Raw genomic sequence first — 27,938 nt, forward strand, 5'->3', positions numbered from 1 at the left:
CAGGGTGGGTATATTCTTCAGATACGCTTAAAACAAATAGAGCTATGAATCCTGGAAACATTGAATACCCGGGATCATTTACAGAGAATCTTTCAACAAAGGTTGGAGTGGCAATTACAATAACCACAACTGCAGCAGGGATAGTTTTGATAATGGAATTTCTGCCTTGTGGCCACTTAACCAATGGGTTGCCTTTACAGCAGAATCACCTTCATTCGAAAGAGTAGATGAGTGGATGAAAGTATAGAAGTTCAAAATCAAACTCATGCAACCAGAAGCCAAAATTGAGAAGTTCCATCTGAAGCCTTCACCCTTTGAGATAGCTTTTGGATTGAGAAGTTAAATAAGAATCAAGAACAGAAACCCTCCCTCATCTCATCACAATGGCAGTATCCTCCATTAAAATAGAGTCAATTTTGTATCATTGAAACTAGACAATAATAATTATATTCCTTTATGGAAAGGGCAAACTTACTCTAGGAAATTTATGACACCAGTATTCAAATTAGTCAAGGTTCACAAGTAATATCATTGATAAAGAGTCAAGATCAACTTGTGGTTTCCTCGATGCTGAACCTCAATATATTAATGGTGCAGGTAAAGAAGCGACATGCATGGATTCTTATTGTACAGATCGACCGCAAGAAAGGGCCTCTTTTTTAAATCCATACAGATTGATTATAGGCAGTAAAGGACGAAAGAAATCGATGTTGTCGGGAGCTCTTAGTAACATGAATAAATTGATAAAAAATTTTCATTGGCTTAACAGCACTAGTGATTTTTCATTTTGAACTTCAACACAGAAGTCACTAGCAAATCTTATTGCACATTTTAAATGTTTGTTGCTCTATGCTGCAGGCTAGGGCTGGATTAAATCCCAGCTCAAATTAGGGTTCTGATAAAATAAGTTCAAACTCAGATAAAACGAGTTAAATTCGAACTAATTTGGATAAATCTATAATTAAATTATTTTTAGCTTTTTTTTTAAATCGACTTAGAGCTTAAATTAGCCAATATCGATTTCTTATGGTTGTTTTGTAGCACTCATGCATTTCTTATGGTTGTTTTGTAGGTAGGAGATATGCAAAGTTGCGAAAGGAGTGAGAGTAGGTTTGCGTGGATGCATGAGGGATTGATTTAATTTCATATTCTGATTTTATGTTTATTTGTGTTCTTTTGTATTAACACATTTACTATTTTCATATAGACATGATTTGAGTTTATGCAAGAACACTACTAAAATCCTAAGATTTTATCAAAGAAAATTGGAAAAACTGAAAAGAGAACTAAGAAAAAAGCTAAGGATTTGATCACTTCAAAGAGATCGACCTCCAATTTAATTACTTTAAGGGGATTAATTTCTAAATTAGTCAAAAGCTTTAAATGATATGTTTATTACTTATTCTTTAAAGTTTTATTTATGTTTAATATTCATTAATAAAATTATGTATACCCATTTTTTATACATAATTTGTGTACACAGATAAAGTGTTATTATGTGATTGGATATTTTTTTATCATATGATGACAAATGTTTTAAAATCATCTAATTACATAATGATACATCACTGTGTACATGAATTGTGTACTAAAAATGGGTACACATAGCATTCCTCAATATTCATTATGATGAGTTGTTTTCCCTTGCATCAAGATTTTATTTACATGGTTTATATAAAGTAAGTAAACAGTCTTTCCAGATGCATGTTCTCTTCGCAAGATATTAGTGTAGAGAGACGTGTTATATCATGTTAGCTTCATAAGAAAATTGCATGAGGGACAGTGATGATCCAACAAGAAGCAAATTGAAGAAAGTCTTGCCATACGAAAGCAATTTGATCAGGAGTCCAAGAAGATCTTAGATCAATGAACATTGGGGTAAAGTAAGAAGAACCGAAGAACATAATTTTTCGTTTTATGGAGGGGAAAACCAGAGATTATGGCAGTTTGAGAAACAAGTCGCAGACTATATAGAAGATGTTTCAGCTAGGTATTAATCATCAAAACAAGTGACTATGTTTAGTTCTTTAATGGTAATGAATCAAACAAATGATGGCAGATGGCATGGAAGAATTGACATTTGAAGTGCATGTCAACACTAAAGCTAACTAAATAAATGGCACTTTATATACCCAGTGGCATTCAAGAGATGGAATTTGAGACAGTTTAAGGAGGCCTATGTTGTTGAAGAAAAGGAAATTTTGGGTACTATCTGCTGCTTAAGGAAGTGACAGTGCTTTGCCACATGAGAGGTTCCTGATGCTAACCAGTTGTGTCGGCAACTTCTTTGAATGGTCGAATCGATGCAAAACAAGGTGTTAGTATTGGTTTTAGTTTTTACTCAAAATTGATTATGATTGGATCATGAATATGACACTGATCCAAGTTGGGAAGAACTAGAATAGGTACAAACACTCTCAGTGAGGACGTTGAGTCCTTCAAACGAAGGAGGCTTGTTAGACCCTCAACGTGTGAAGCCTAAGAAACTTGGCTAAGCAGGCATACTTGACTTAGCCATGGATAGATGGCAATGGCATGAAGTCCAAACTATTTTGTGTAACTGTCTTGTCTCATTTTTATATTGATTGTATACTTATGTAGCATGGACGAGTGCATGATTCCTTTGAAATATGTTGGGTAAACATTAAGAAAAGATTGGGATTATTCCGGTAATACTAAAACAATGAACTTCAAATACCTAAAATTTTATCACCGGTTGCGAATGTTTCTGTTTTCTGTTCTGAAACCATTCAATAGAAAGTTCTTGCCTTAACACCTTGAACAGAGTAAAGTTCCATGCTCTTTGCAGCAGGGGTGAACTGATTGAAATTCTTTAAGGATCGGCCACTCAGTCATGGATCTACCGAATGGACCCTCATGTTGGATGTGAGTGAAACCAGGAGTAAAAGATACAACGATTGATAAAAAAACAAGACAAATCCAAATACAATGATCTTCAAAAACACCCACAAAAGCTTCGTGAATTTCTTCACATACATGATGCGACTGCACCTCACAATGCAATCATCAGTAGCAACCGCAAGTGACTGCTGCTATCACATTGCACTAGAAAAAAGGAAGACACATATGGATAATCACAGTACCCAATGTGGGTTCTAGAATGAACTCATTTTGTTTTCAATATCAAGGGCCATTTCTGAACAAACTAGCCAGTAGGTAGCAAAGTACCAGAATTGCTCTGTTGAAATCACTTGTGACAACAGAGGACTGACCTTGATTCACTTAAATCTCTCTTCTTTCACTTCTGAAAATGTCAACATTCACATTATTTCTCACCAGCGCCAGGAACCGCTTTCCCTTCCTGCATTTGTGCAAACTTAAACAACTTCTCATTAAGAACCAACCGTGGATCCTTATCAATCAAAGCTCTCTCTTTCCTTTCAATTCTGAAAATGTCAATATTCACATTATTTCTCACCAGCGCCAGAAACTACTTCCCCTTCCTGCATTTGTGCAAACTTAAACAACTTCTCATTAAAAACCAACTGTGGATCCTTATCAATCAAAGCTCCATTTTCATCATAAGCATCCTTCAAAAACACCGCCCAATTCATCTCTGTCCCCGCCAAATAAAATGTCCGAGGCTGCTTCTTTAGCATCTCGTATGTTCGCCTAGTCAAGCTAAACTCCTCCTTGAACTCCACAATATGATGTATACTTGCCCTTTTCTCCAATGTCAAACTCAAAAATTCATGCGCAATCCCTAACCTATACTTCTCAGCCTCCAAACTCCACATATCCAACTTCCACCCGTCGCTATATGGCGATACCAAAGGCAAAGTGTTCAGCAAGTTAAGCTTTCTCGTATCAATTTCATCCAAACCCAAATCTTTCCCATACTTTATAGGAAATTTAAATGCTTTCATAACCTTATCCTCATTACCAATAAACTGTCTCTCTAATTCACTCACAGCTAAGATCGGATCCCACTTAACCAATTCAAGAACCCTTTTTCCATCATTTTCCACAACAGTACGAAAATAATCGGGGTATTTGGCAACCCGGTCCCTGAAATCTTCAGGAATTCCAAATAACAACCTGTTATGATAAATTTTACTCAGGGGAATCTTCTTTTCTTTCGAAATCATCAACAATTTTCGAACCTTATTAACCCTGTCCATTTCCATAGTGTCCATAATTGACCTCTCTTCTTCCAGCAGCTGCTCCGCAAATTCAGTAAATCCAAGCCACATTTTGTTGTCCGTATGGCGATAAACTTCAAATATTAGGGGATGCCGTTGAATGGACTTGATAACTTTACGGCCACGAGGAAATCCCAACTCACGGTGGAACTTGCCGGCATCGTCAAGGCGGAGTATACGTTCTGGCTGTTTGGAGAGGAATTCTTTGGTTTTGATGAGGAATTTGAAGTAAGAATCGCGATTAAGGATTGATTCAAAGTGAGGAACTCGCACCGAGTCAGTTTGGATCGGCCTAGTTCGGGGAGAAGGCTTTTTTCGTTTCTTTCGGAGCTTTTTGGGCAGTTTAGTGACGAGAAATGAGGTGGAGAAGGGGGAGATTTTAAGTGAATTAGAGTTTGGAAGGGAATGGGGGAAAATTAGGTTTAGGGTTTTGCTCACAAAGAGGCGCCAGGCCATGAATGTGTAGTTTTCCGGTAAGCAGTCAAGAGGGAGGCCTTGTGTTGGGGACGATATGTAGTGTAGTTACAAAAATCAACGGTGATCAGATGTTGGACGCCAAAATATGATGAAAAGGCGATGATCGTTAGATTTACTGACTTTGACTAGGGAGTGAAAGGTAATTGGTCTGCTATTAAATTTTTTATTGTATATATATTTATCCTGATATAAATTTATTTCATATTATCCAGGACGGTTGGCACAGCTAGACTATACATCATTATAACTAGATAATAATTTGTTTAATAACTTATTCCATATAAAAAACTATAAGAAATTTTCTTTTATCTAAAAAAATTAAGGGTTAGTAAAATTATTGTAAAACCTTGATAGATTTAATATAATAATTATATTTATATCATAAAACTGAATATTTAAATAAATTCTTATATATTATATTAATTTAAAATTATTAATATATAATATAATATTCATACCACGCTTAGTTTAATTGGTGGGAAGATATTTCCACGAGTACACAGCAACGCTGATCACATCACACGAATGAAATTTTTGTCACCATTAATGTCAGAATGCCAGCCAGCTTCAAACAATAAAAGCTGGATGGATTAAATTTCAAATACTTGTTACAGAAGGCTCTCGCGAAGGAAACGAAAAATCTAAAGCCAACTTTGGGATGAACCGTTCAATAAAGATTAAAAAAAAAAAAAAAAGTGCAAAAGCAGGAAAATGAAAGAAATGAAGAAAAAATTCTTCATATGAGTGCACCGATCTGAATTTTTTTTATAAATTACAGCAGATAAACCTTATTCTGTAGTCGTATAATTATAATGAGACATGACATGAAAGATTTAATTTGAAACTAATTGTGTACTTATCTCGCTTCCATGGCGTCTGAATTTCAGTAATTACATGGTCCTATGTATGCCTTACGGCTCCACAGGAGGTGTGGTTGGTTCCACCATGATTCATTTTTGTTTGGCTCTCCTCTGTGTTTATGATTTCTTCCTGTCCTTTCAAAATTTTTGGTCTCCCCTCTGTATGGTGGAGCTTTATAGTAATTAAATAATATTCAGTAAATGAATATAAATACCATGATTTAGCTTCTTGAGCTTCACTTGGAGAACTCAAAATTAGCTTGCTTGTTTCTTAAATAATGGTTTCTGGCAGATAAGAAGTCTCTCGTCGCTGTTACTCTCAATTTCTATGACTCGTGCATCCCACTTCAGCTTAGTTGTTAGAGCTCTTACTGACTCAACAAGATGAGTTTCATCGCGAATTATCACCCAACCCTGGAGGAAATATCATTATCAGCAAAGGAAACATCATTGGCCCAGACGAAAACCATCAAAACACAGTAGACTTGTATTATTGCTATGAACGATGCCAACATTGGTTCAAAACAAGACTGTCCTAAATAATTAAGAGGAAATAAATAGACATTGAAATTTGATTATATAAACATAAGCAGCAAATATTTTCTTGTATAAATCTGTTAAATACACCAAAGCATAAAGTGGGCACGCCCATTATTTAAATCCCACCAGCAAAGTGACATAAGTACCTAGCCATGTAAATAGTATAATTTTAAACTAATTAGTTGTAATTCCATGTGGACTTACAGTATTCCATCATATGGCATATGCATGTCATCTCTACCATAACAATTTTTTATTTATTTTGAGAACCGGGAGAAAAATGGATGACAACCGAATATCAATACAATAGAGACTATTTGGTTCAAGTACCTCTGGACGAAGGATACGATCTATCTCAGTGAATATATCAAGCATGGAGCACCTATGCTGATCTGCTACAAGGGGAAAAAGTCCTGCTGCATGCACCAAGTCATAAGTTCTTGGGTACGTTGGGAATGCTTCACACCTGAAGGAATTAGAAATTATAAGCAAACATGGATTTCAAAGTTCAGCACTCATTTATTCTTTCAAAACTCAAATATTCCCCAATATCAAAATACTGCATGTTTATTTTTATAGCCTTTTTTCAGAGTGAATGTTCATCCCTCCAAATCATGCAAATCAGTAATTTCCATATCTAGATACTCCAGTTCAATAAGTTTGATACCATATCATTGCTTAACATTATATATGATAAGGAAACAGCAACAACAAAATAAGAATGCATGAGATAGGATAAGTCTTTGATTACACGTTCAGAATAAACCATAGCACAACAGAGCTATATTAAAATTCATTAAAAGGTCAAATAAGGTCAGTCAAGATGATTGATTTACCAATTATGCATTACACCAACAAAACCTCTGTCAAGAATCATTGGGAGATAGTTGGTTGCAATAGTTGGGACGACATTCATGACCCACACTGATTTCCCTTTTTCCAGTAATGCAGAATTAAAGCCACCAAAATGAGCGTTCATGTCCAGCACATTTCTCACCATGTTATAAGGTGGAGAAGGATCTTCATCACCAGGTCTCTTAGGATGATCCGAAAATATTAATGGGGACAGAAGAGACCAATAGTTACTGACTGCTGATTTCCAATCTTCAGTATCCTCGGTCAAATCTTCTTGACCTACACCTGATAAAATAGTTAAAAAGAAACACTAGAGTTAGATGACATTGAGAAAATAAATATATTTGGACAAATTTTTTAATGCCACAGAACATTTTTCTCTCTTGTGCTATTTAACCATCTAAAAGAGACACAAAAGTTCTATACAAATTTTTTAATACCACAGAACATTTTTCTCTTTTGTGCTATTTAACCATTTAAAAGAGACACAAAAGTTCTATGTAAGAGCACAAGAATTACCATATATGGCAAGCTCCTTTTTGTTGAAGTGGGCCCTAGAGGGCCAATTGGTCCTCTCTTCAATGGGAATCCATCTGCGGCTGCGTGTTCCACTTATACAGGCTTGGAGAGGTAGATAATATGGAGATTCAACATCATGGACTTTACTGCATATAGAAGGGCCAGAGCCAGGCTTCCTAGACATACAACAACCAGTTGGTACAAAAATTAGGACAACCTAGTATTGTTAGGTACCAAAGGAACAACATGCATTTGATATAGAGATATATATTTGGGTCAGCATAAATTTATTTCAAAGATCATGTAACGCAGAAAGTCAATAAAACGTCATGATTGTAGCCTTACCGAGAATTATAACAACTTGCTTTACTAGTTTTTTTCCATACAACAGTTTCGTCTTGCTGTGACAACTGCTCCCAACAGAGATTTTCTGCAAAATCACGAACAAAGTTCCATCTTTTTTTATTCTCCTTGTTACGGAGAAAACGATGAGGATTGGTAAGTGGCGAAGTCCAAACAAAGTATCCACCCGGCTTCAAAACTCTGTCAACTTCAATTAAGAGAATACCATCTGCCCCACATAGCATGAGTAAATAAAGATTACCTCAATTCCAGTATCTGAACAAGCAGGCTTAAAGAGCAAAGTATCAACCGAAGATTAATCTCCTTCAGCAGGTTTATATGAGATATGACAAATATCTCTGATTCACTTTTTTGTTAAGCAAATAAGTAATATGATAGACATAATTTTTTATTACTTCAACCCTCCTTTTGCTTAATGGTGATAGAAGGTTAAGCTCTTCATCCCTCTAATGTAAATTCAGCAGTAAAAAACTACAAAAGGACAGGATCATAAATAAAACTTTAGGTCCACCATCCAATTTTAAGTTATGAAAAAACTTCAAAACAGGATTTACACAGAGTGATGCATCTTGGATGCAGAAGTTTTTATTTGCAGAAGGATAGAATATGTTCTGATGTGCAAATTTAACACGAAGCAGCAGATTACATCAAGTTATTGATTCCCACACATATTTGACACTTACTTCTTTGGTCCCAATCAATACCACAACGAGCACAATGCACCATGTCAAAGGAAAGTGATGGATATGGCAACTGTTTTGAAGTGAAAGCACCAATCATTGCAGGAAGTCCTCTTTCAAGGGTTAGTTGAACTTGACTTCCTGAGGCCTCATAATTTGCAATGCACAGGGTCAGGAGCTGATTGGAAGACAGATGTGCTCCAAAGCTGCCATAACCACATCCTATATCCAGGATGGTTCTAACCTGCAAATTTTAATTTTTAATATATACTCATTATAAAAGAGAGAGCAATCAGTAGCCACATGTTACAGTTATAGCAGATGCAAGATATTGATGCAATGGTACACTAGTTTTGACATAATTTTAATATATGGCTGGAATTATCAGGAATCTATAGCACATTATTTATTTGATATAAAAGCAACAAAGCAAATTATTTAACAGGATCTATAGCAAAGACACCTTGTTCTTTTCTACATTAGTTACCGGAAAGTTTTTCAAGTCAATGGAAGGAATACAATATATTCAAAATAGCATCAATTAAGCTAGGCTAAATAAGTCAAATATAGGTGGAAAAATTAGAGAAATTAATATGCAAGTATCAACACTGAAACAGAACAAATTTCTACATTTCATAGTGGGTTTCAATTTTGAGTGGCCATTCACTTACACCAGCTTGTATGAAGTTAGATTCATTTCTCAGCCCAATCATTTCTGCTATTTGATGAGAGTAGTCTTCAACGCCATCAAACATTAGCGAGGCTGAGCGGAAGGAAATCTGCTCTTCATCCAACATCATCATCCTGCAACCACATGAGATTAATAAAAGAACTAAAATTTAGAGTGCAAAGAGAGAATTTCCCAGTAGGATGTCACTGCTCACCTCTTGGTCATGCTTCCAGAGGAAAGTACCTCCTGGGCAGTAATTTTAACATTTGCAACCCAGATAACATCTCTTCCAGTTGGCCACCTAAGTGGAATCCTATAATTCACAGGTGGAAGAACTAGACAATTTTGCCTTGACCCACCTTCACAGTGTCGATCCAACTCAGTACCATCGGCAAAACCCAAGGCAAGATTTTGCGATAGATTGAAGCATGGAACATAATTCTCAGCATCCTGGGAACAAAAATCCAATTCTTTTGACCTCGGAGAACCAACAGATATCTCCCCAATATCCCACAAATCTGATACAAGTTGTTCTTGGAGCTTCCTGAAGTTATGAGATAACTGACTTCTTGATGAGGTTGAAATTGAAATTGCCCACCAAAACGATCCAGTAAGAGCAAAAATTACAATCACAACTAAGCTCAACTTCAAAAATAGAATCATAAAGTTGTGTCGGCTTCTCGTAGTTCCAGTGCTGAAAGGATCAGAAGCAAAACCATTTTTAATAACACCATATTTGGAAGGAGAATTACTTGTATCATGGAAAGGAAACCTTGAGGCTAAATAGCTTTGATCAAAAGAGTGAGATTTTTCCAAATCTTCTTTTTCTGTTCCATCTTTAATTTCTGAATCCCATAAACCATGGCTATTCGCAGAGATCCGGACACCTGGTGAACCTCTATGAGTAGGCCTCGACATTTCCTATAACCAAAAGTCGCAGAAATAACAATTTAAGTCTAGAACAACAAAAGAAAACCATAGATATAAAAAGTAAAATTAAATTCCAATGAAGCGATGATCTCCACAACAGTTTTTTGAAGCAAACGAGCTAAACGCAGAAATGTTTTTCCTTGAACCTAAACGCAGAAATGTTATTCACACAAAAAGGTTTTAGTCCTACAAGATCAGTCCTATAATAATAGATCCATTAAAGAGCACCAGTGGAGCCCATCCATACAGAATTCTAAATACTAACTTTTCAACAATTTAAGAGCTAACCTAGAAAAAGATAGAAGGGTGAGATTTAGATTTGAAGAAAACAGGATGCAGTAACAGAAGTCCACTGGAAAACAAACCAAAAGACAATCGAAATCACTGTCAGCTCATCTCAAGCGTAATTAACATAAAAAGTAGCACTTACAACTAAAATATAAACCAAATCCAAACCAACAGCTCATTTCAGATCAGTCCACCGCCGTAGTAGGTAAAATAGAATGAAAATCCAATGAAAGCGAGAAAATAAAACAAAATAAAGAAACGATTAGACTAAGCAAAACAAATCTAGCGAAAGTGGAAAACTGGAAGTAGCCAATACAGAACAAAACACTACCTCCTATATTGTTCAAGTGAAGATAAAAAATACAGCGAGAGAGAAAAGCGCAGAAAATCAGCAGAATTTCATGAAATGGTTTTGTCACGCTACTTAAACATCCTTGTTGCCGTCGTCGCAACAATGCTTGTGGATGTTGTCTTTACTTGAAATTTGAGCTCCGATTAACTCTCCCTGTTCCTCTTCCGCTCCAACTCAATTCCTCTCCGGCACTGAGAAGTTGTATCGATCCAATCACGACAGAACTCGTGAAAACTGAATACCAATTCCCTTTTTATATTTATCTTTATTTCTTTTCTTTTATTTTATTTTAATATAATTAATAAGCCAAACACAAATTTAAGCAGCCATTAACGCTATAAATCTTTCCACTACTGCTGTATATCACCCTCCCTAACAAAAGGGTTTGAACCCAGCGTAATTTTTCCCCAGTAACAGCTTTTTACTCTAACTTTAAATAAAAAGACTTGTTTGTCATTCAATTCAGGTTGAAATTTTAATTTTTCATTACTCCCAAGGAAAGATGAGAATTTACTCGGCATGCACCACCATGAACCCAGAGAGAGAAGGAGAGAGAGAGGGATTGATTAATAAAGATCGATATTGGCAGACATAAACAATGCATAATCCATCCTAATGTTAGCATTAATTAATTAATTAATTACTAGCATATGTTATGATTATTAATGCATGCCCCCACGTATCTATTCATCTTAGAGACGACAACCTTTTCAACAACAATTAATATTTTAAACCAAATTTTGATTTGGGAAAGGGCCTATTTCTAATCCAAATTTTACTCTAATCTCCAAATTATATTTATAATAAATAAAAAATTTAAACACTTATTTATTAACTAACTATGATCCAAATTTTTAATTAGATATAGGGATAAAATCATTCTTTTTCCATAAACCTTAAAACTTTAAAAATTTATTCATTACTCTCTCAAATTTTAAAAACTAACATTTTACCTAATTCTCAAAGTATGAAGAGTTTAGATTTCACCTCTAGGATTTATTTTCTTTCTTTGGCCACCAATATTTCGACCAACGGTCGATACTTTTCACCTTTTTTTTAAATTCGGCCACAAAAAATAAAGAAGGATAACCACCCATGAAAACATGAGAAAGGACAACTCTTCATCTTCTTTCGTTATGTCACCCAAATGATGTTTTGTTGTCTTTGGTCATTGCTTCTTCTTGATTTGGGTGATGAGGGCTTGGCTTTCGTCTAAGAAGACTATCATTTCTTCCCCATCACCAGTCGACCCTAAGCCATTGGAGATGAAATCTAAAAAAAAAGAAAATGAATTTTTTAAAATTTAATCATAAAGACAAATATTAATTTTTTTAAACTAATGAGAGAAAATAATATAACTATTAAAGTTTTAAATTTATAAATAAAATAACTATTTTACTTCTATTTTTAATTAAAATTTTAAATAATAATTAAATTATATATAGGTGTTTAAATTTTTTATCTGTCATACATATTTTTTTGAGATTAAAGTAAAAACTTAGGTGGAAACCGGCAATTGTCCATTTGTTTTTAAGCTAACCCTTAATTACTGAGGGTAATCATTTCTAGGCCAGCCGAGATTGGAATACAATTTATTTAAGATTAATCTGTATGCGGAGTGGACCCCCTTTGATTGAGAGATTCCTTTGCGCTCGTCATCCTCATGAGTAGTATTACGTGGCACATTTTCTTTGGTTCATCATAAGCTGTGCTAAAAGAGCTAATCTTGTCTACTTACGTTTCTAGATTACTAAGCGTGAAACAGGGGCCCATCTAGCCGCGTTTTCTGTATCTTGTCTATAATGATGCTGAGGTGTCAGCTAGACATGTAGAGTGTAGGATTAACAATCATGCAGAGGATCAGATTAGGTTTGGATTGAAGGTGGCTCGTGACATGTTTGTTTGCATTCGGTGGTGGCGTAAACGCGGGATCGATATACCTGCCGCGTCCATTGTCACGGGACCACTTTGAAGCGCTAGCATTCAGACGCAGTCACTGGTCTTTGCATACGTGGCACTCAAGTACAATTTGCTCGGCATTTCTGTATTTTACCAATAAAATGAATTTTTATTTCACTTCTAATTTAAAAAAAAAAAAATTATAGGTATTATTAAGCCTCCTCACGTTTTTTTTCCTCAGTTTTGATCTATTAGAAGGAATGACGGGCAACCCAAAAATTCGTTGGAATGATTAAACGAAATAATTTTGAAAAAATTAGATTCAAATAATTTATTCACACATATTTTTAAAATCTTAAACTAATTAATTTGAAAATTAAGATTGAACAGCAAAGTCATACAAGTCAAAACTCTCACGAATTTAATGTAGGCCGTTATATTGTGAATCTGATTATTATATTTTATTATTTAAAAAAAATAAATGATATTTAAAGGATTTATACTCTATTTAATTGAAATTAAATGCTTATTGTTTATCTAACCATCTAACTAATGTCGGATTTGATGAAAATGATTTGGGGACCCACCACCATATTGTTTTTATGACGGGTCAACACTTAGCTGGAAGATTGTGAATAGAGCTTTTTCTTTTCAATTAATTATCATTTTTTTAAATTGGGGTTTACAACTAAAAAGGTTCCAAGTCAAACTTACGTAAATTTATTTCTTTTTTTAGTTATGTGAGTCTCTCTTATTCGTTGATAATTATAAATTAAATTAATCTTCTAAAATCATTTCCCCATTTTAAAGCAATAAAATCGAACATATGAAATCATCAACACGTATTTGTGATGTCAGAGATGGAATACACAAGAATAGCCCGTGTTTGTATTTGAATGGAGAAACGGACCCACGATGACGCACCCAAATTTCTACCCGACAATTTGCATTGCCAACTTTGTCTTTGCACGGCTTGTGTAATGCAGCGGCTGCTGCTTGTTTTTTTTTTAATGATTTTCTTTTTTTATTTGTTTCTTACTCGTGTTTTTCATGGACTATATTTGGAAATATTATTCGTTGTCAGGTAACATTTATGCCGCGCATCTCCAAATTTAAAATGTAATTTAATAGTCGCCATAATCTTTTTTAAATGTTAATCTCCATTTCTTAATCTTTCTGCAAGATAAGGTAGTTACCGAAAACTATAGTGTAATTAATAGAGGCAAATGAAGCCGGGCTGGATAGCTTACGGGTCAATTAAGTCGGTGGTTAATATAATTAAGCACGCAAATTGCGCATAATTTTGGGGGGTAAATAATCGTGTAGAAGCAGGACCATGTTGGTCGCTGGTCTCTTTCAAATGATTCGTTAAAGACTTAGAATCGTCATAGGTCTACCGACACAAAAGTCAAATCCTTTACAGATACGCATTGTGTGAACAGATTCGAATCCTGTAGAATCCCCAAACAACGTGGTCACAGTGTGGTTAACCACACAAACAGAATCTTAATAATTTTATGTATAAAGAAGATCCTTTACTAATTTATTTTTTATTATTAATATTATTTTTATTTAATTATAAAATATTTTAATAATTTTATATCACTAATAATAATAATTTAATTATCATATCTATTTTAGGTATTATAATATTATTTAAATAATCTTAATTTTATTATAAATATATTTTTGCTTATTAATTTTTTAGTGTAAAAATAATTTTATTTTTAATTAATATAATAATATAAAAATATTTTAGAATAATTATATTCAATAATATTTAAGTAAAATAATATATTAATATTTTTTATTATTTTTAACGAAACACAATAATTATTTATATTTATCAAATTTTAATAATCTTCTAAATAACTTATTTTTAAGATAATCTTTTAATTTTGATAATAAAATATTATTTAAATGAAATGCATCCAAAGATTCAGCACGACAACAGCCTTAATCGAACTGATGTAACCAATTAGTTGATATTGAAAAAGAAAAAGAAAATTTGTTGTTAATTGGTTGGGACTTATTCATTTAAAAGCTTTTAAGTATGTTTGGTTTAAATAACCTTTTATTAACACAAAAAAATTATTATAAACATTGTATACTTTTTAAATTATTGCGTAATAATTGTTGTAAAAAATTGATATGTGCAAATAATTATTATATTTTTGATTAAATATAATAAAAGAATATTAAATACTTATTTTACTTAAATGTTTTTTTATATAATTATTCTAAAATTTTTATATTACTCATTATATTAATTGAAAATCAATATATTTTATTTTTTTAAATTAATTAATAGATATAAAATTATAATAAAATCAAAATTACTTTTAAAATATTTTAATACTTAAGAAGAAAATAATAATTAGATTATCTTTTTCGTTTTATTATTTAACAAATCAAACAAATAATAGATTACCAAATAATTTTTTATTCCTTGTAACCAAATGCAGCTTAATTTAACCATTATTTAATAACATTTTATAAACTATTTCATTTAATTTTAAATTTAACATTAATAAATCATAATTAACTTGAGTGTGTGAGTGTCTGCCCATATTTTTACTTAAGTATTTTCTGTTTCTGTTCATATAAGTTACAAACAGACAGAAAATGCAACTTGCAGTTAGTGTCCAAGGGAAGAAAGAGGCAAATGGACTGGCCCAGGGTTCCGTAAGAGAGAGGGCAATTCGTGCCCACTGGCCTAAGGCATGGACTTCCTCTTAAGGATTTTCCCGGAAACAAACATCACTGAATAAATCAATCAGATGAAATTGGTAAAGATTGGTGTGATAAAAACAAAAAGTTAATGAACCAACAAAAGCTTCAAAATTTCATTATTGAAAATGGTCCATATATACCAAGGGTATTAATTAAAATACGCACAAAAGTTTTCGTCTAAATCTTTTTAGATAAATTTTGGGTAATTTTATTTTTTAAACAAATTTTATTTAGTTTTCAATAATACCCATTTCTATTAATTACATAATCTTCAGTATAATTTTTTTTCAACAATTTTTCTTTCTTAAGTATGCTCTATATTTGATAAGTTATAATCCAAAGATTTAAAAATTTATTTGAAAATAGATCAATTTTTGATATAATATAAATCAGAATGAAAAAATAAATATAAGTGCAAAAAATGGATTCGAGTACGAACGGATAGGTGCAGGTGTGTGCGATATATGCGAATATGTGTAAATGCGTATGTTACATATGCGTGTATGAGTACGTGAAAAGTAATACGTGTGCGGTATAAATATAGGAGTACAAGAAAGTGCGCGCACCTCACTTTCTCGCAAGCATATATATATATGGTACTTCACGCACTTGCAGATGTATACACTTGTATGCATCTATATGTATCGCACGTACCATTACACACTCACACATACTTGTACCTACTTGTTCACACTCGCATCCATTTTTTGTATTTATATTTATTTTTTTGTTTCGATTTGTATTATACTAAAAGTTGATCTTTTCTGAATAATTTTTTTAATTTTTGAATCATAACTTACTAAACATAGAGTATACATTGAAAAGAAAAGTTATCAAAAAAAATCAAATCTAATATAATTAATAAAAATAAATAAAATAAAATTATTCGAAATTTATTTAAAAAAGTTTGGAAGAATGCAGTTTTATCTATTTTAATTAATACCTCTATATACTGAGATACGGATAAAATCATTTATGGGTTCCCTAACAAGTTCCTAGGCTGTATAACAAGACAATAATAGAAGAAAGGCCAGTTGTTGCTTCTAACTGAATTGGGATAATATTCCCACTGGCATGTCTGATTAATTTCAAAGAGATGTCCCACTATGTGTCTACTGCCGAGTCCTGCTTACTCTACCAGTTTACCAACATGTTCAATTCTTTTACAATGGAAAAAGCACTATAATTACATTACTAATTAAGATCTTTGTAGAACTTGGAGGGAAAAGCATGGCATGAAACTCATTGCTAAATGGACAGATGATCAGGCAAACCTCCGCCACTTCATTTCGTGCCATCTATTTTGTATACGCCCGCACCGTAAATACTAAAAACGTGAATAATTGACATTTAATTTATGTTTTTGTTTAATTTATGTATTAAATACAAAGTTTTAATTTTTTTACTCTAAAACATATTAAATGCGTATTATATGATTATTTTATTTGTTTTTTAATTTTTAAATAAATCTAAAATGATATCGTTTCAATGTCTATATCTAAAGTATGAAAGTGTCTTTTTAATTTTTAGTTAATTACCATAATACCAAAAAAAAGTTTTTTTTTTTCAAATCCCTAACCTCTCGATTCATTACAACAACAAAATTTTTTCACATAATATTTTTACATTAGATTGGTGATTTTCATTTTATTGGGGTCAACTCTTCGTCTTTGTTATTCTCCGAAAACGTAAACTCACTTTTGTTATTTTTTTTTTTTATTTATTTGTAACTTCATCATGTTTGTAATTCTTTTAATATCTGATATATAGACTAATTGGAGACACCAATTTTTTATTAATGTTGTTATATATTCACATGGTGGTGTAGCGGCTGAATATAATATATTATGTTATATTGGTTTTAATAGTTCATTCAATATTATTTTTAATCGAGAGATCTGTAAAAAATACTAAAATTATTATTGATATTGTCATATTTTTATCAATGTATTATTCATAAGATATTATATGTAACTCGTATATATACGTTTTATATTTTGTTCGTAACCAAATTTTATCATTCTTTTTTAATAAACATATTTTTTAACTATTCACCGTCTCATACCTATATAATTTGGATACTTTTTTTTTTCTATTCTCATATTTACTAATTAGGGTTGTCCATAATTTTATATCAGTATTAACTGATGCAACATTCAATCTACTAACGTTAGGAGGGATTGGACAGGAAGGGTGCCCACCCCACCGCCATCAAGGCAAGGCATGAAAGGATTCCGATTCAATACAAAAATAATGATGAAATGAGATGTCAACAAAGGCAAGGTAAGGCCCCTCCACTTTCCATATTGCATGTGATGTGCTTAAATGTGGGTGGTTCATTCATTCTATCTTTGGTGACTAAGCCAGAGGCTCCATGCCTCTTCATTTTCAATTACTAACTTGCATGTGACCTATCCACATCGCCTTGTTTCTTATTAAGACATTACAAAGCATAGCAATTTTCATTTAAAGTACATTTGTTCACAAGTTTATAAGAATTTAGATCGAAGGACTTATTCTCACCCCAAGATTATTGTTTTTTTATGTTCCTACTCATTAATTTTGAAAAACTCAAACACCTATCTATTTATTAATTGTTAGAGTTAGTGTTAAAAACAAAATTTTCATTTAACAAAATGTTTAAAAAAAACTAAAAATTTAATCACATTCCCTCCCCCCCCCCCCCTAAGATTTGAAAATTTACTATTTTTCTCTTAGGGTTTCGATGGCAACTCTTTGACAATAAAGATGAAGACGATAGGGAGACGACCAAGAGAGAGAAGCTAGGAAGGAGAGAAAATGTTGAGACCATCAAAACCCTAGAGGGAAAATAGTGATTTTTCAAACTATAGGTGGGGGTAAGGGGAAATTATTAATTTTTAAATATAGGGAGAAAATGTGATTAAATATTTAGTTTTTTTTAAATATTTTTACTTAATAACGATTTTATCGATAACACTAACCCTACAAAATAAACAGATAAGTCGATATTCGAGTTTTACAAAATTAATGGGTGAGAATTGAGAAAGCATTAATCTTTGGGTATGAATAAGTCCTTTGGCCAAGAATTTAAGCATAATTTAAACCTTTTGGCACCATGTGGAATGGTGGGACTTGCAGTTATGGATAACCACAAGCCAAAATCTCAGAAATGAATATGTGATTGTCACTGAATGCAGAATTACCCATTCTGTATGGGCACAAGATGACTACAAAGTACAATATATTTTCAATGTGATTCATTTAGAGAGCTGTGGCTTTCAGTGCCACCCTCAATCGTACTTCCAAGTCAACTTTATGATGCAACTTTGGACAGACCACAGCTAATATCACCCCGACAATTTCATCTTTGAAGCTGTATTCCTCATAACCAACGAGGCTTCATGTTCAAGCTTGTTTTCTGTAGCTGTAAATTCTACAAGGGATACAGCTCGGCAACAAAAGAACAATATTGCATGAGATAAACCAAGGCAACAGCAATATAAGAAAAGCAACAATAACCATAGAAAAAATATGTATATTAAGATACACATATGCACACAATCCACATGTATTATTTAACAAACATGAAAAAAGAGACTTTTCACATAAACAAAAGAAACAGTGAAACACGCTTGAGGAACAAAGTATAAAAATAATGCCTAAATTTGCATAAACTAATAAAAATAAGAAATGAAAGCCAAACTCAATCAATATGATCTGACAAAGAAAGTGCAAATCACTAACCTGAAAGAGATTCAAAAAGGGTGTTGGGGTGAGAGAGGCTCGAACTCTCGACCTCAGGATCACTCTAAGCTATGAGACCTACGCGCTAGCCAACTGCGCCACCACCCCACTTGACTTTTATGTAATTTAAAATAAATGTGTATGCTTTCATGGAATTGAATTTTAATCTACATAAATTGTTATGCAAACTATTTGGTCTTTTTAGAAGTTAAATTTAAACCCCCCCCCCCCCCAAAAAAAAAAAACCACTGAATTTTGAAATCACAAATAGCACTAGAAATGCCCTCCAAGAGCTCTTTGTTAGGAACACTAAAGACTTGAGTTTGAGATTGCAAATAAGAGGTGGGCAAATAGGGCTCCATCGGAGTCACTGGGTACTGTTTGGGCTCTTGGAGGCAAAGACCAGTTGGGGCCCTGTCTCCATGTGGAGGGCTTTGACCTGTCCTTGGTTTGGATCTTGACGAGTCAATCCGAAGATCGAGCCTTTGGGCCTATATATCTTAATATTATTTTTCTATTGAAAACTAAAATTAAAATACTTATAATTATATTATGTTTATTATTTAATTTTAAAAAATTTAATTGTAATTTGAAAAAATGTGAAAATAATTATATTTATATGTATGTATTTAATAAGTATTATTAAAAATTTAATATAAGTTATAATGTAACTAAATAATTTATGTTTATTTTTTATTTATAATAAGGAAATACAATTCGTGCAAATTACAAATTTTAATTTACAAGTAAAAAATAAAATAATAATTAAATTTATTATAAACTAAGTTGTATTATCATTGATCAACATGACATTGTCTTTCAAAATTGTCATTAAATAAGTTGAGTAGTTCGAGATATGTAAATTGATATTGTAGTTATATATTATCATAAATTTAATTGCATAAACACGTAATCACTTCAACCAACTTATTGATCAAATAGTGTCTTCTATCTATTATAACATGATCGTTAATTGAGAATACCAATTCAGACGCAATCATGGAAATTAGGATGATTAAAATGTAACATGTCGTTTGAGCTGCAATAGGGAATCAAATTGCATTTTGGTTCCACTATTAAATTACGTCAATTTCTTCTTTCTCCTTAGTCATATACAAATCCATTTGAAATACTTCTTGGTCATACACTAGAAGTGAGATTAGAATGTTTGCATAAAATGATAGGGGTTTAGTTGTATTTGTAATTGTTGGGTGCGAGGTGAAAGGTGCGAAATTTTTTTTTATTCCCATTTTCCCCAACGGACTTTCAACATAGTCTTTTGACCTATGAAAATTTTTTTAATTTGAATTGTAAGGGTATTCTGGTAATTTTAATTTTTATTATTTTTAATAGTTGGACTTAGTAACAAACCCATTATCCCTCAGGCTCAATCTTTAAGGACAAGGCCCAAGCCTAGGCCCTTCCCAATCTTGGCTTGCCCTTTTCTGTGATCGATTTAGGCTTAGTCCCATCCTAGGTCTATAAAATTTGAAATTTAACGTGTACATTAAACTTTGAAGAAAGTTTGGGGTAGAAGCCAAACATTGAAATGAAGAAGTTAGTTACATAGACAAAAGCTAGAGGGTTTTAGAAATTTTTTCATGTGATAGTAGAATATATAAATTTGGGGGTGTATGGAAAATTTTATAAAAATAAGGGATCAAATAAATTTTGATATAATGATGTTGGAAACAGCCCCAGATTTTGTATTAAGCTTTAAAATAAAATGACATACACTAAATTTTGAATATAAAAAATAATTGATAGATATATAAGATAAGAGGTTTCTTTTAATTTTCTCTAACAGCAATCGTGAGCATAATACAGGGATGTATGTGCAATTTATATAAACAAATCATATATTTATTAATATCTTTGTATTTAAAGTTTGTTGTGGGGGTATATGTGTAAATTAAAATGTTAATAGATCCAAAATTCTATCCTTCCAATTAAAGGTTAAGAGGGAGGGAGCACTACATTTTCAAAAAATCTTCAACTTCTATATTTCTTGTATACACCCTTGAAAAGGTTGGTGAAAATTTTCTAAATACCCTGATAGTTCAAAAAATATTTATTACCCCCAAATCAAAGTTTAGCATTTCAGTTTGAAGTCTAGTGTATACTTTAACCTCTAAATAATCTTTAACTTCTATATTTTGTAGCTCACCCAGGCAAATGCTAGTACCCACAGTTAAAAATCTTGCTTTAATACTCTCAAATCAAAGTTTAATGATCCAGTTTGAAGTTTAACATGTATGTTAAACTTTTTGGAAAATGCCTAAAACTTGTGAAAATTCACAATCTTACCTATTTTTCTTACAATGCTAATATCCATTAGCTTTAGATGGAAAACAGAAAGTAAATATTGATATTCTTTCCTTGATTTAACGATATTCCTTGTTTGAATTCATATTTTTTTATATGAGATTTTGAATATAAACTTTAAGTTAGAAAAAAATGACAGGTATAATTGAGAGATTTGAGGGTTTTTGATTAAATGTTAGGGATGACGAGAAACTTACACTCAGTTAAGTTGTTTAATTATAAGGGTTAATTCTTACGCACTTGGTTATTTTTGCATATCTCTCAAAATATAGTTATTTTAGTTAATAGCCTCCCTTTAACAATGTTCTCAAACACAACAGCCACTGTTCAAATTTATACTTGAAATGTAACTAGAACAAAAAACCAATAAAGAGAAAAATCATAATTTAGCCCAAACAGTTCCAATGTAGCACCCATATGTATATATGATTGAAGGATCCAAAAAAAGCAGTGTACTGATGAAATGGGATGAATAGACAAAAAACCAGGCAGGGCAAGGCGGTTCTCTTCAACTTTCCAGGAGACAAAAGGGTAGTGCAAGATCATAAAATCTACTGGAGCTTTCAAATGAGATGACTTGATATGTCCCTATTTACCATACAAAGCTGGACCTTTAATGGACTGGAAGCTGCCCAGGGGAATAGAGACTTGACCTAAACCTGGCCCTTGATGCCTGATCTTCATTTGGATTTGTCGATTTTACCTTATCATAAGATTTTGGGCACATACTCATTGGTCCCCGCCCTTCTCTATGCTTTAACTAAATTTGTGAAAAAGCAATATATATAAACCTTCAAAGTCAGAATTCTAGTGGGACTTATTTTTTACTAATAAAATTATATATATTTATTTTAATTATATAAATAAATACACATTTGATATATTATTATATAAATATATAATTTTAAATTAAAAATAATACAATATTAAATTTTATAATAATATATATAAATATATACCTATAAATGTATTTAAAATAATTAAAGATATATAATTTTACCTGATTTGTAGGGTTATGACATGACTTCACATCATGTATCACAGTTGGTAAATAAATTAAATTAAAATATATATGGGTTTGATTGGCAATAGACTAGTAATTAAAAGGTTCTTTAATTTCTTACATCTTCACTAAATCTGGTTGTCACGCATAACTGGGTAATCAATTTTACTCCAACAACCTAGTGGAAGTTTTAGGAGCTACATATATTCTGACATATTAGACAAATCTTATTTTAGAAAAATATAAGAGAGATATTAAATTTGTTTGTATATTTTACATTAATTAAAAATAAAAAAATTTGACTAATTCAATAATTAGTAAATTTCTTAAACTATAAAGATACGTTTTAAATTATAAAACTTAAAAATAAAATTATAATATTCAAAATAAACAATATTTTAAAATAAACCGGACCATTTGGAGTAAGGGGGATATTAAATATATGATAATCATAGTTACCAATATTTGCAATAATGAGAGGAAATCATTCTTGGTGTAATTAACGGAAACGTGAAGCCGAAATTATAAAGAAATCATATAAAGAGCCAGCTATCACTATGGCAGTGATGGTGTTGGAGTAGGGGTATACCATAATTGGGAGAGTTTGAGAAGAAAGAAAGAAATATGTAAAGAGAAAGGTATTTTCTTTCCCACAAAACAGCTAGAATTGAGGAAAGAAAGGATTCGGGGTGCACAGAAAAAATCAGCTTTAAATAAACATATTGATTGGAGGTAGTTGGTAGATGGAGGAGTTAGTGGGTGGGCTCTGGCTCACTCACAATAATAGGAATGAGCAAAGAGAAAGACACTGTAATCTGTCGAGTGTAAAAGAAAATATTTGAAATCCAGCTCATTGTTCTCACAGAATGATACGACCCCACGTGCAAAGGACTGCCAGTTCACGGAGTTCATAAAATTACACCTCCTTCTAGCTGTCTTCTCGTCCCTAACGCCGGCAACAAGCTTAATTACACCTCTTGAATTTCTCTCTCTTCACCGCGTGCGTTGTTTATGTCTTCGTATGTAGATGACAAACACGTATTTCCAATCAGCAGTGGGAGCATTCAGAATCCTTCAAAGTCGTATGGGGAGCTTTGTGGGTTTCCATTAACCTATAAAGAATGCATTTAATATTGGGTCATTAAGATGTTGAACTTTTGTTTAATGAATGTTGTTGACTGGATCATTAGAGAAAGGATTAACAGATGGAGGTGGTTACGGTTTCTGCAGTTTACAGTTTTGTTTCAATCTCAGCCGCCCAGCCCACGGCTTTGTAGCACATGATTTTCTATCTATACTGATTCTTAGTATATCTGTTTTATTCGTTTCTTCTGTTGTCTAGAAGTTGGCTCTGAAACAGCTCATGATTAGAGGAGCTGAGGAACATGGGTTCATGTGGAAATTATCACAAGCATTCTTAAGAATCTTCTTGAGGATCAATTTTATATATATGAACAATTACAGTAGTAGTAGTAGTAGATATATATATATTCTTGTAAACAAATGTTGGTGTGGAAAAGTATTATGTTATAATTTATTAATGAAAACAAACAGCTAATAGTTATATAGAAAACTAAGATTAGAAGTTTAAACAAGAGGGAAAGGCCAAAAGAATACATAGAGAAGAACACAAAAAAACCAAGTAAAGAGATGGGAAAGGATAAATGATTGGAGGGTGGGAGGCTATATTAATGCTTAACAGGGAGGACAAATTCAAGTTTGCAGCGAAGCAGCTGTCATTCGATATTACAAAACCAACCTTTCTTCTCTGAATACACCCCAAAATCCCCTCCCTTTTTCACTTAACCAACTCCATTTGTTCAGAAACAACCCATCAAATAATAACAACAGCTGCAACAACATAAACTAACTTCATCTCTTTCTCTGACGTCCCTCTTCGTCGATTTGTTTAAAAGAATGGAGATAGAGGCGCAGATGGAGCGAAAAGCTGAAAAAGAAAGATACCCAGTTTAGTTTGTTTTTATTGTCAATACTATTATATCTGATCGACCAAGTTCATGCATATTTTACAACAAGAAGTAGAAGAAGGCCAAGAAGACCCCATTTCTCTTTTTTATGATAATTTAGATGCCATGGCTTATCCACATTACCGATCACAGTTCGGTGACACGACGTTCACAAAGGTTTTTGTTGGAGGATTAGCTTGGGAGACCCCCACTGAAGAAATGCGTAGATATTTCGAGCAATTTGGAGATATTCTTGAAGCTGTTATCATCACTGATAAGAATACTGGAAAATCTAAAGGATACGGATTTGTAAATCCAAATTTCATACGTGAATATATTAATCATTCTTCTATGTCTGTTCTGTCTGTAGCTTAATTTCATTATCATTATACTACGGTTATTGTTTTATTCAGGTGACTTTTCGTGATCCGGAATCGGCGAGGAAGGCCTGTGAGAACCCAAATCCTGTGATCGATGGAAGAAGAGCAAATTGTAATATTGCTTCATTAGGACGGCCTAGACCTTCGCCACCCCGAGGTCGATTTATACATATCATATCATTGTTCTTCATCGGCCGATTATTAATATGACACATGTTTGATAATACAGGAATAAGAAATCAAGGTGGCAACGTTTATCAGGGAGGAGCAACGTCGTATGGTGGAGTGGCAGCGCCATTGCCTCCGCCACCACCTCCGATCATTTATCCACCTTATGGGTTAGTTGCTTTTTCCTTTTCCAAAAATATTGTTCATATTACCTTTCGGAAATGGTCCATACCCTTTAAAAATGCAATGTAAATCCGATTCATTTTTAATTTTCTTTTTGCCTAGGTAAGAACAAATAATAGTAAATATATATATTTTATTCAGAAGAATTTGGAGTACTTGCTTGAGATTTAAACTTCGTTTCTTCTTCTTTGGTTTTAATTGTCACACTGCCAGGAGAGAACGATGGTGACATGGGTCAAACACTATCCAACTATTGCCTTTAATATGCTGAGGAATTAACGTAGGGCCTATAATTCATATATTATAAAGCTTCTAAAATGTAGTAACAAGCATAGGGAAAATAATTGATAGTAACAATAGGTCTCGTGGTAGGACCCAGAAAAAGCTTTACAATAATTTTGATCAGTGATTAGTGATTTGTTCTTCAACCTATGTTATTTAATCTTTTTCTATTTCCAAAAGCAGTTGATTCATTAAAATCTGCTTCTTGTCAGGTACCCAACTTACACTCCTGATTATGGCTACCATCATCAGGTTAGTGGTTCTGTTTTTTCACTCTGTCAATTATTTTTTTACATTTGAGTAATTGACATTATAATTGAATGCGCACATGGCTGCATGCAGGCTCTCTATAACCCACAATTTCAACTTCAACACCCACAATACTATCATCAAATGTACGGCGCAACTTCAACCACAATGGGTTCGCCCTATTATTATGGCTATTCTTTGCAATCTTCAAGGGGAACATATTCTGCTACTCTACAGCCTCAGCCACAGCCACAGCCACAGCCGCAGCCCCAGCGATTAACGCCGCCTTCCTATCTTTACTATCAGACTACTCAAATGGAAGCCAATTATCCTCCTCCTCCTCCTCCCCTTCAGATCCCGAGGCATCGCTTCCCCTTTATTTCTTCTGGTAATTTTACTACTTACCTTTCTTTCATCATTAACATAATTAGTTTAACTTGTTATCATTGTATTACTCTATCCAAAAGTGCACACTGACACATGTATGGATGATTAATTATATATGAGAGGGAGATTACTTATTAGGATGCTAGTGTTGTAGGAAGGGGATGAGGGGCCACATGGGCAACCTCAACCATGTGAGTGAGCTGTATGGTTATTGCCATGACCCAGTGGAAAGTCATGACAGAAGAGCATAGTGTAATTTAATAGTGACTGCATGTGGTTTCAGTATTTAGATGATGGTTGATTCTGAAGATGCAAGCATGAAAATGGCCCACTGCGATGTTATCTACTGCCGTATTTGTCATTGCTTTAGGTGAAAACAAAAAGAAATATCAACAACAACAACAATAATAATGCTGATAGATATATTTCATACTGCATTTCATAGGAAGACTATAAATTACAATATGGTCAAGTTCATCGCAGAGCCTCTTCTTCAGTCAATAATAAATATATTTATATGCTGCATTTATAGTTGTCAATTTATGATCATTATTTTCACGACATACACTTTGTTTGACAGTGACTGTACCAAATAATACAACTTTTGTCTTTCTTTTTGACGGAGACAAATAATTAAAATTGAAAATGCACTTTTCTATTGCATTTATGGCTGTAGTTGAGCTGTCTTTAAAGCTAGACTGCAACATTTTCTAGGCTAGCCATAACCAACCTGTCCAGAAGCATCAAAAAGAAATTTTCCATTGTTATTGGTGATGTTCTCCCGGAAGAAATATGATGATGGTTAGAATAGTAATGGATGATTCTAATTGTCATCAGTTCACACCTGTATTATCTTCATCATAGTTAGAGGATTCTTTTGCTTAATTTCAAAAACAACTTTAGAGTTTCTTTTCATAATTAGATTCGTAATTCTCTGGCAACTGTGTTTGCACGCTGGTTTCAGATTCACAGGCTCCACAGCAAACATCTGCAGAAACAGAAGTCCAAGTGGTTACTTCAGAAAATCCAAATACCTAAGAACTCAACCTTTTTGGGGGGAGAAAGTTTCAATTGTAAAATCTTAATATGTTTATGCTCTTCTTATCACTCTATATTACTCCTATACACAACCATTAATATATTTTTTGGGTCCAAAGCTGTAACATTTGGTGGCTACAGCTTCAAGGGGCTACTACTTTGTGTTCTCCTTAGCCACGGCATGCAGCAAGAGATGGACTAATCACCAACCTTATTCAGAATTTTCCCTTTTTCGAAAATTCTTCAAATGATTATTATTCTATTATATTCCAAGTTCATTTCAGTTCTTCATTCTCTAAGAACAAGAATTTAACATCTTTCACAAACTTTGTATGATCTGTGAACAAAATTTGGGAACTACATTCCCTCAATAAAAAATAAATTTTGATAAATCAAGGTGGTTTGGGATTTATCTTACTTTTGAATCATGAAGGTTGCTCATCATATAATAAACTAAACCATTAATTAATAGAGAAATTTCACAAATCATCATATATATATATATATATATATATATATATATATATATATATATATATATATGCAAAATTTATATGCCATATCAGTTGTTGAAATGTCAAAGAAGAAATAAGAAGAAAGTGCTAAAGAAGTCATGGACGCAATCGTTTTAGATGGGAATATACCTTCTAGAAAGGTTTGGCTCATAGCTGAAATTTCATATATCTGGCAATAAAATTATTCCGGAAGATTTCGTTTACAGCTTTGTAGTAGCCTCCGAAGATTGTTGGATGAGAGAGATGACAGAGAAGATGTAATCCAACTATTTATTTCGGAGGGGGTTGTTTTTTTTTAATTTTTATTATTATTATTATCTAGGTTACAAAATAGAGAGATTGAGTGGTTTTGTAGAGTGATATTCTCTAATGTTCTTATGTATCTT

The 27,938-nt window shown here is 32.8% G+C and overlaps 3 protein-coding genes and 1 non-coding gene across 10 annotated transcripts; 1 reads left to right on the forward strand and 3 right to left on the reverse strand.

Moving 5' to 3' along the window:
• Positions 1 to 2,903: 2,903 nt before the first annotated feature.
• On the reverse strand, positions 2,904 to 4,774 carry LOC123205506 (protein WHAT'S THIS FACTOR 1 homolog, chloroplastic-like). Its single transcript, XM_044622471.1, has one exon. The coding sequence runs from the start codon at positions 4,617 to 4,619 to the stop codon at positions 3,429 to 3,431; it is 1,191 nt and encodes a 396-aa protein (XP_044478406.1). The 5' UTR covers positions 4,620 to 4,774; the 3' UTR covers positions 2,904 to 3,428.
• A 578-nt stretch (positions 4,775 to 5,352) lies between these two features.
• Positions 5,353 to 11,252, reverse strand: LOC123205539 (probable pectin methyltransferase QUA2). Of its 6 annotated transcripts, none has more exons than XM_044622520.1 (10): positions 10,677 to 11,252; positions 10,346 to 10,409; positions 9,342 to 10,048; positions 9,129 to 9,261; positions 8,461 to 8,701; positions 7,760 to 7,985; positions 7,415 to 7,590; positions 6,877 to 7,180; positions 6,371 to 6,506; positions 5,353 to 5,914 (listed from the first exon to the last, which is right to left on the reverse strand). In XM_044622520.1, exons 3-10 carry the CDS (start codon positions 10,043 to 10,045, stop codon positions 5,756 to 5,758), a joined length of 2,079 nt encoding a protein of 692 aa, XP_044478455.1. In that variant the 5' UTR covers positions 10,046 to 10,048; positions 10,346 to 10,409; positions 10,677 to 11,252; the 3' UTR covers positions 5,353 to 5,755. The 6 variants fall into 6 exon arrangements, with proteins under 6 accessions (XP_044478455.1, XP_044478454.1, XP_044478456.1 ...); XM_044622519.1 differs by lacking the exon at positions 10,346 to 10,409 and adding an exon at positions 10,488 to 10,489; XM_044622521.1 differs by lacking the exon at positions 10,346 to 10,409 and having other exon boundaries at positions 9,342 to 9,821; positions 9,900 to 10,048; positions 10,677 to 11,250.
• Positions 11,253 to 19,079: 7,827 nt separating this feature from the next.
• On the reverse strand, positions 19,080 to 19,163 carry TRNAM-CAU. Its single transcript is given in 2 exon segments — positions 19,080 to 19,115; positions 19,126 to 19,163. It is a non-coding gene; the product is annotated as a tRNA-Met (tRNA).
• A 3,965-nt stretch (positions 19,164 to 23,128) lies between these two features.
• On the forward strand, positions 23,129 to 27,320 carry LOC123205520 (RNA-binding protein 24-like). Of its 2 annotated transcripts, none has more exons than XM_044622489.1 (6): positions 23,129 to 24,659; positions 24,764 to 24,887; positions 24,960 to 25,068; positions 25,576 to 25,615; positions 25,706 to 26,000; positions 26,964 to 27,320. In XM_044622489.1, exons 1-6 carry the CDS (start codon positions 24,402 to 24,404, stop codon positions 27,035 to 27,037), a joined length of 900 nt encoding a protein of 299 aa, XP_044478424.1. In that variant the 5' UTR covers positions 23,129 to 24,401; the 3' UTR covers positions 27,038 to 27,320. The 2 variants fall into 2 exon arrangements, with proteins under 2 accessions (XP_044478424.1, XP_044478425.1); XM_044622490.1 differs by having other exon boundaries at positions 23,130 to 23,479.
• Positions 27,321 to 27,938: the final 618 nt, after the last annotated feature.

The sequence above is a fragment of the Mangifera indica genome, unplaced genomic scaffold (assembly GCF_011075055.1).
Source record: "Mangifera indica cultivar Alphonso unplaced genomic scaffold, CATAS_Mindica_2.1 Un_0008, whole genome shotgun sequence".
Classification (NCBI taxonomy): Eukaryota; Viridiplantae; Streptophyta; class Magnoliopsida; order Sapindales; family Anacardiaceae; genus Mangifera; species Mangifera indica.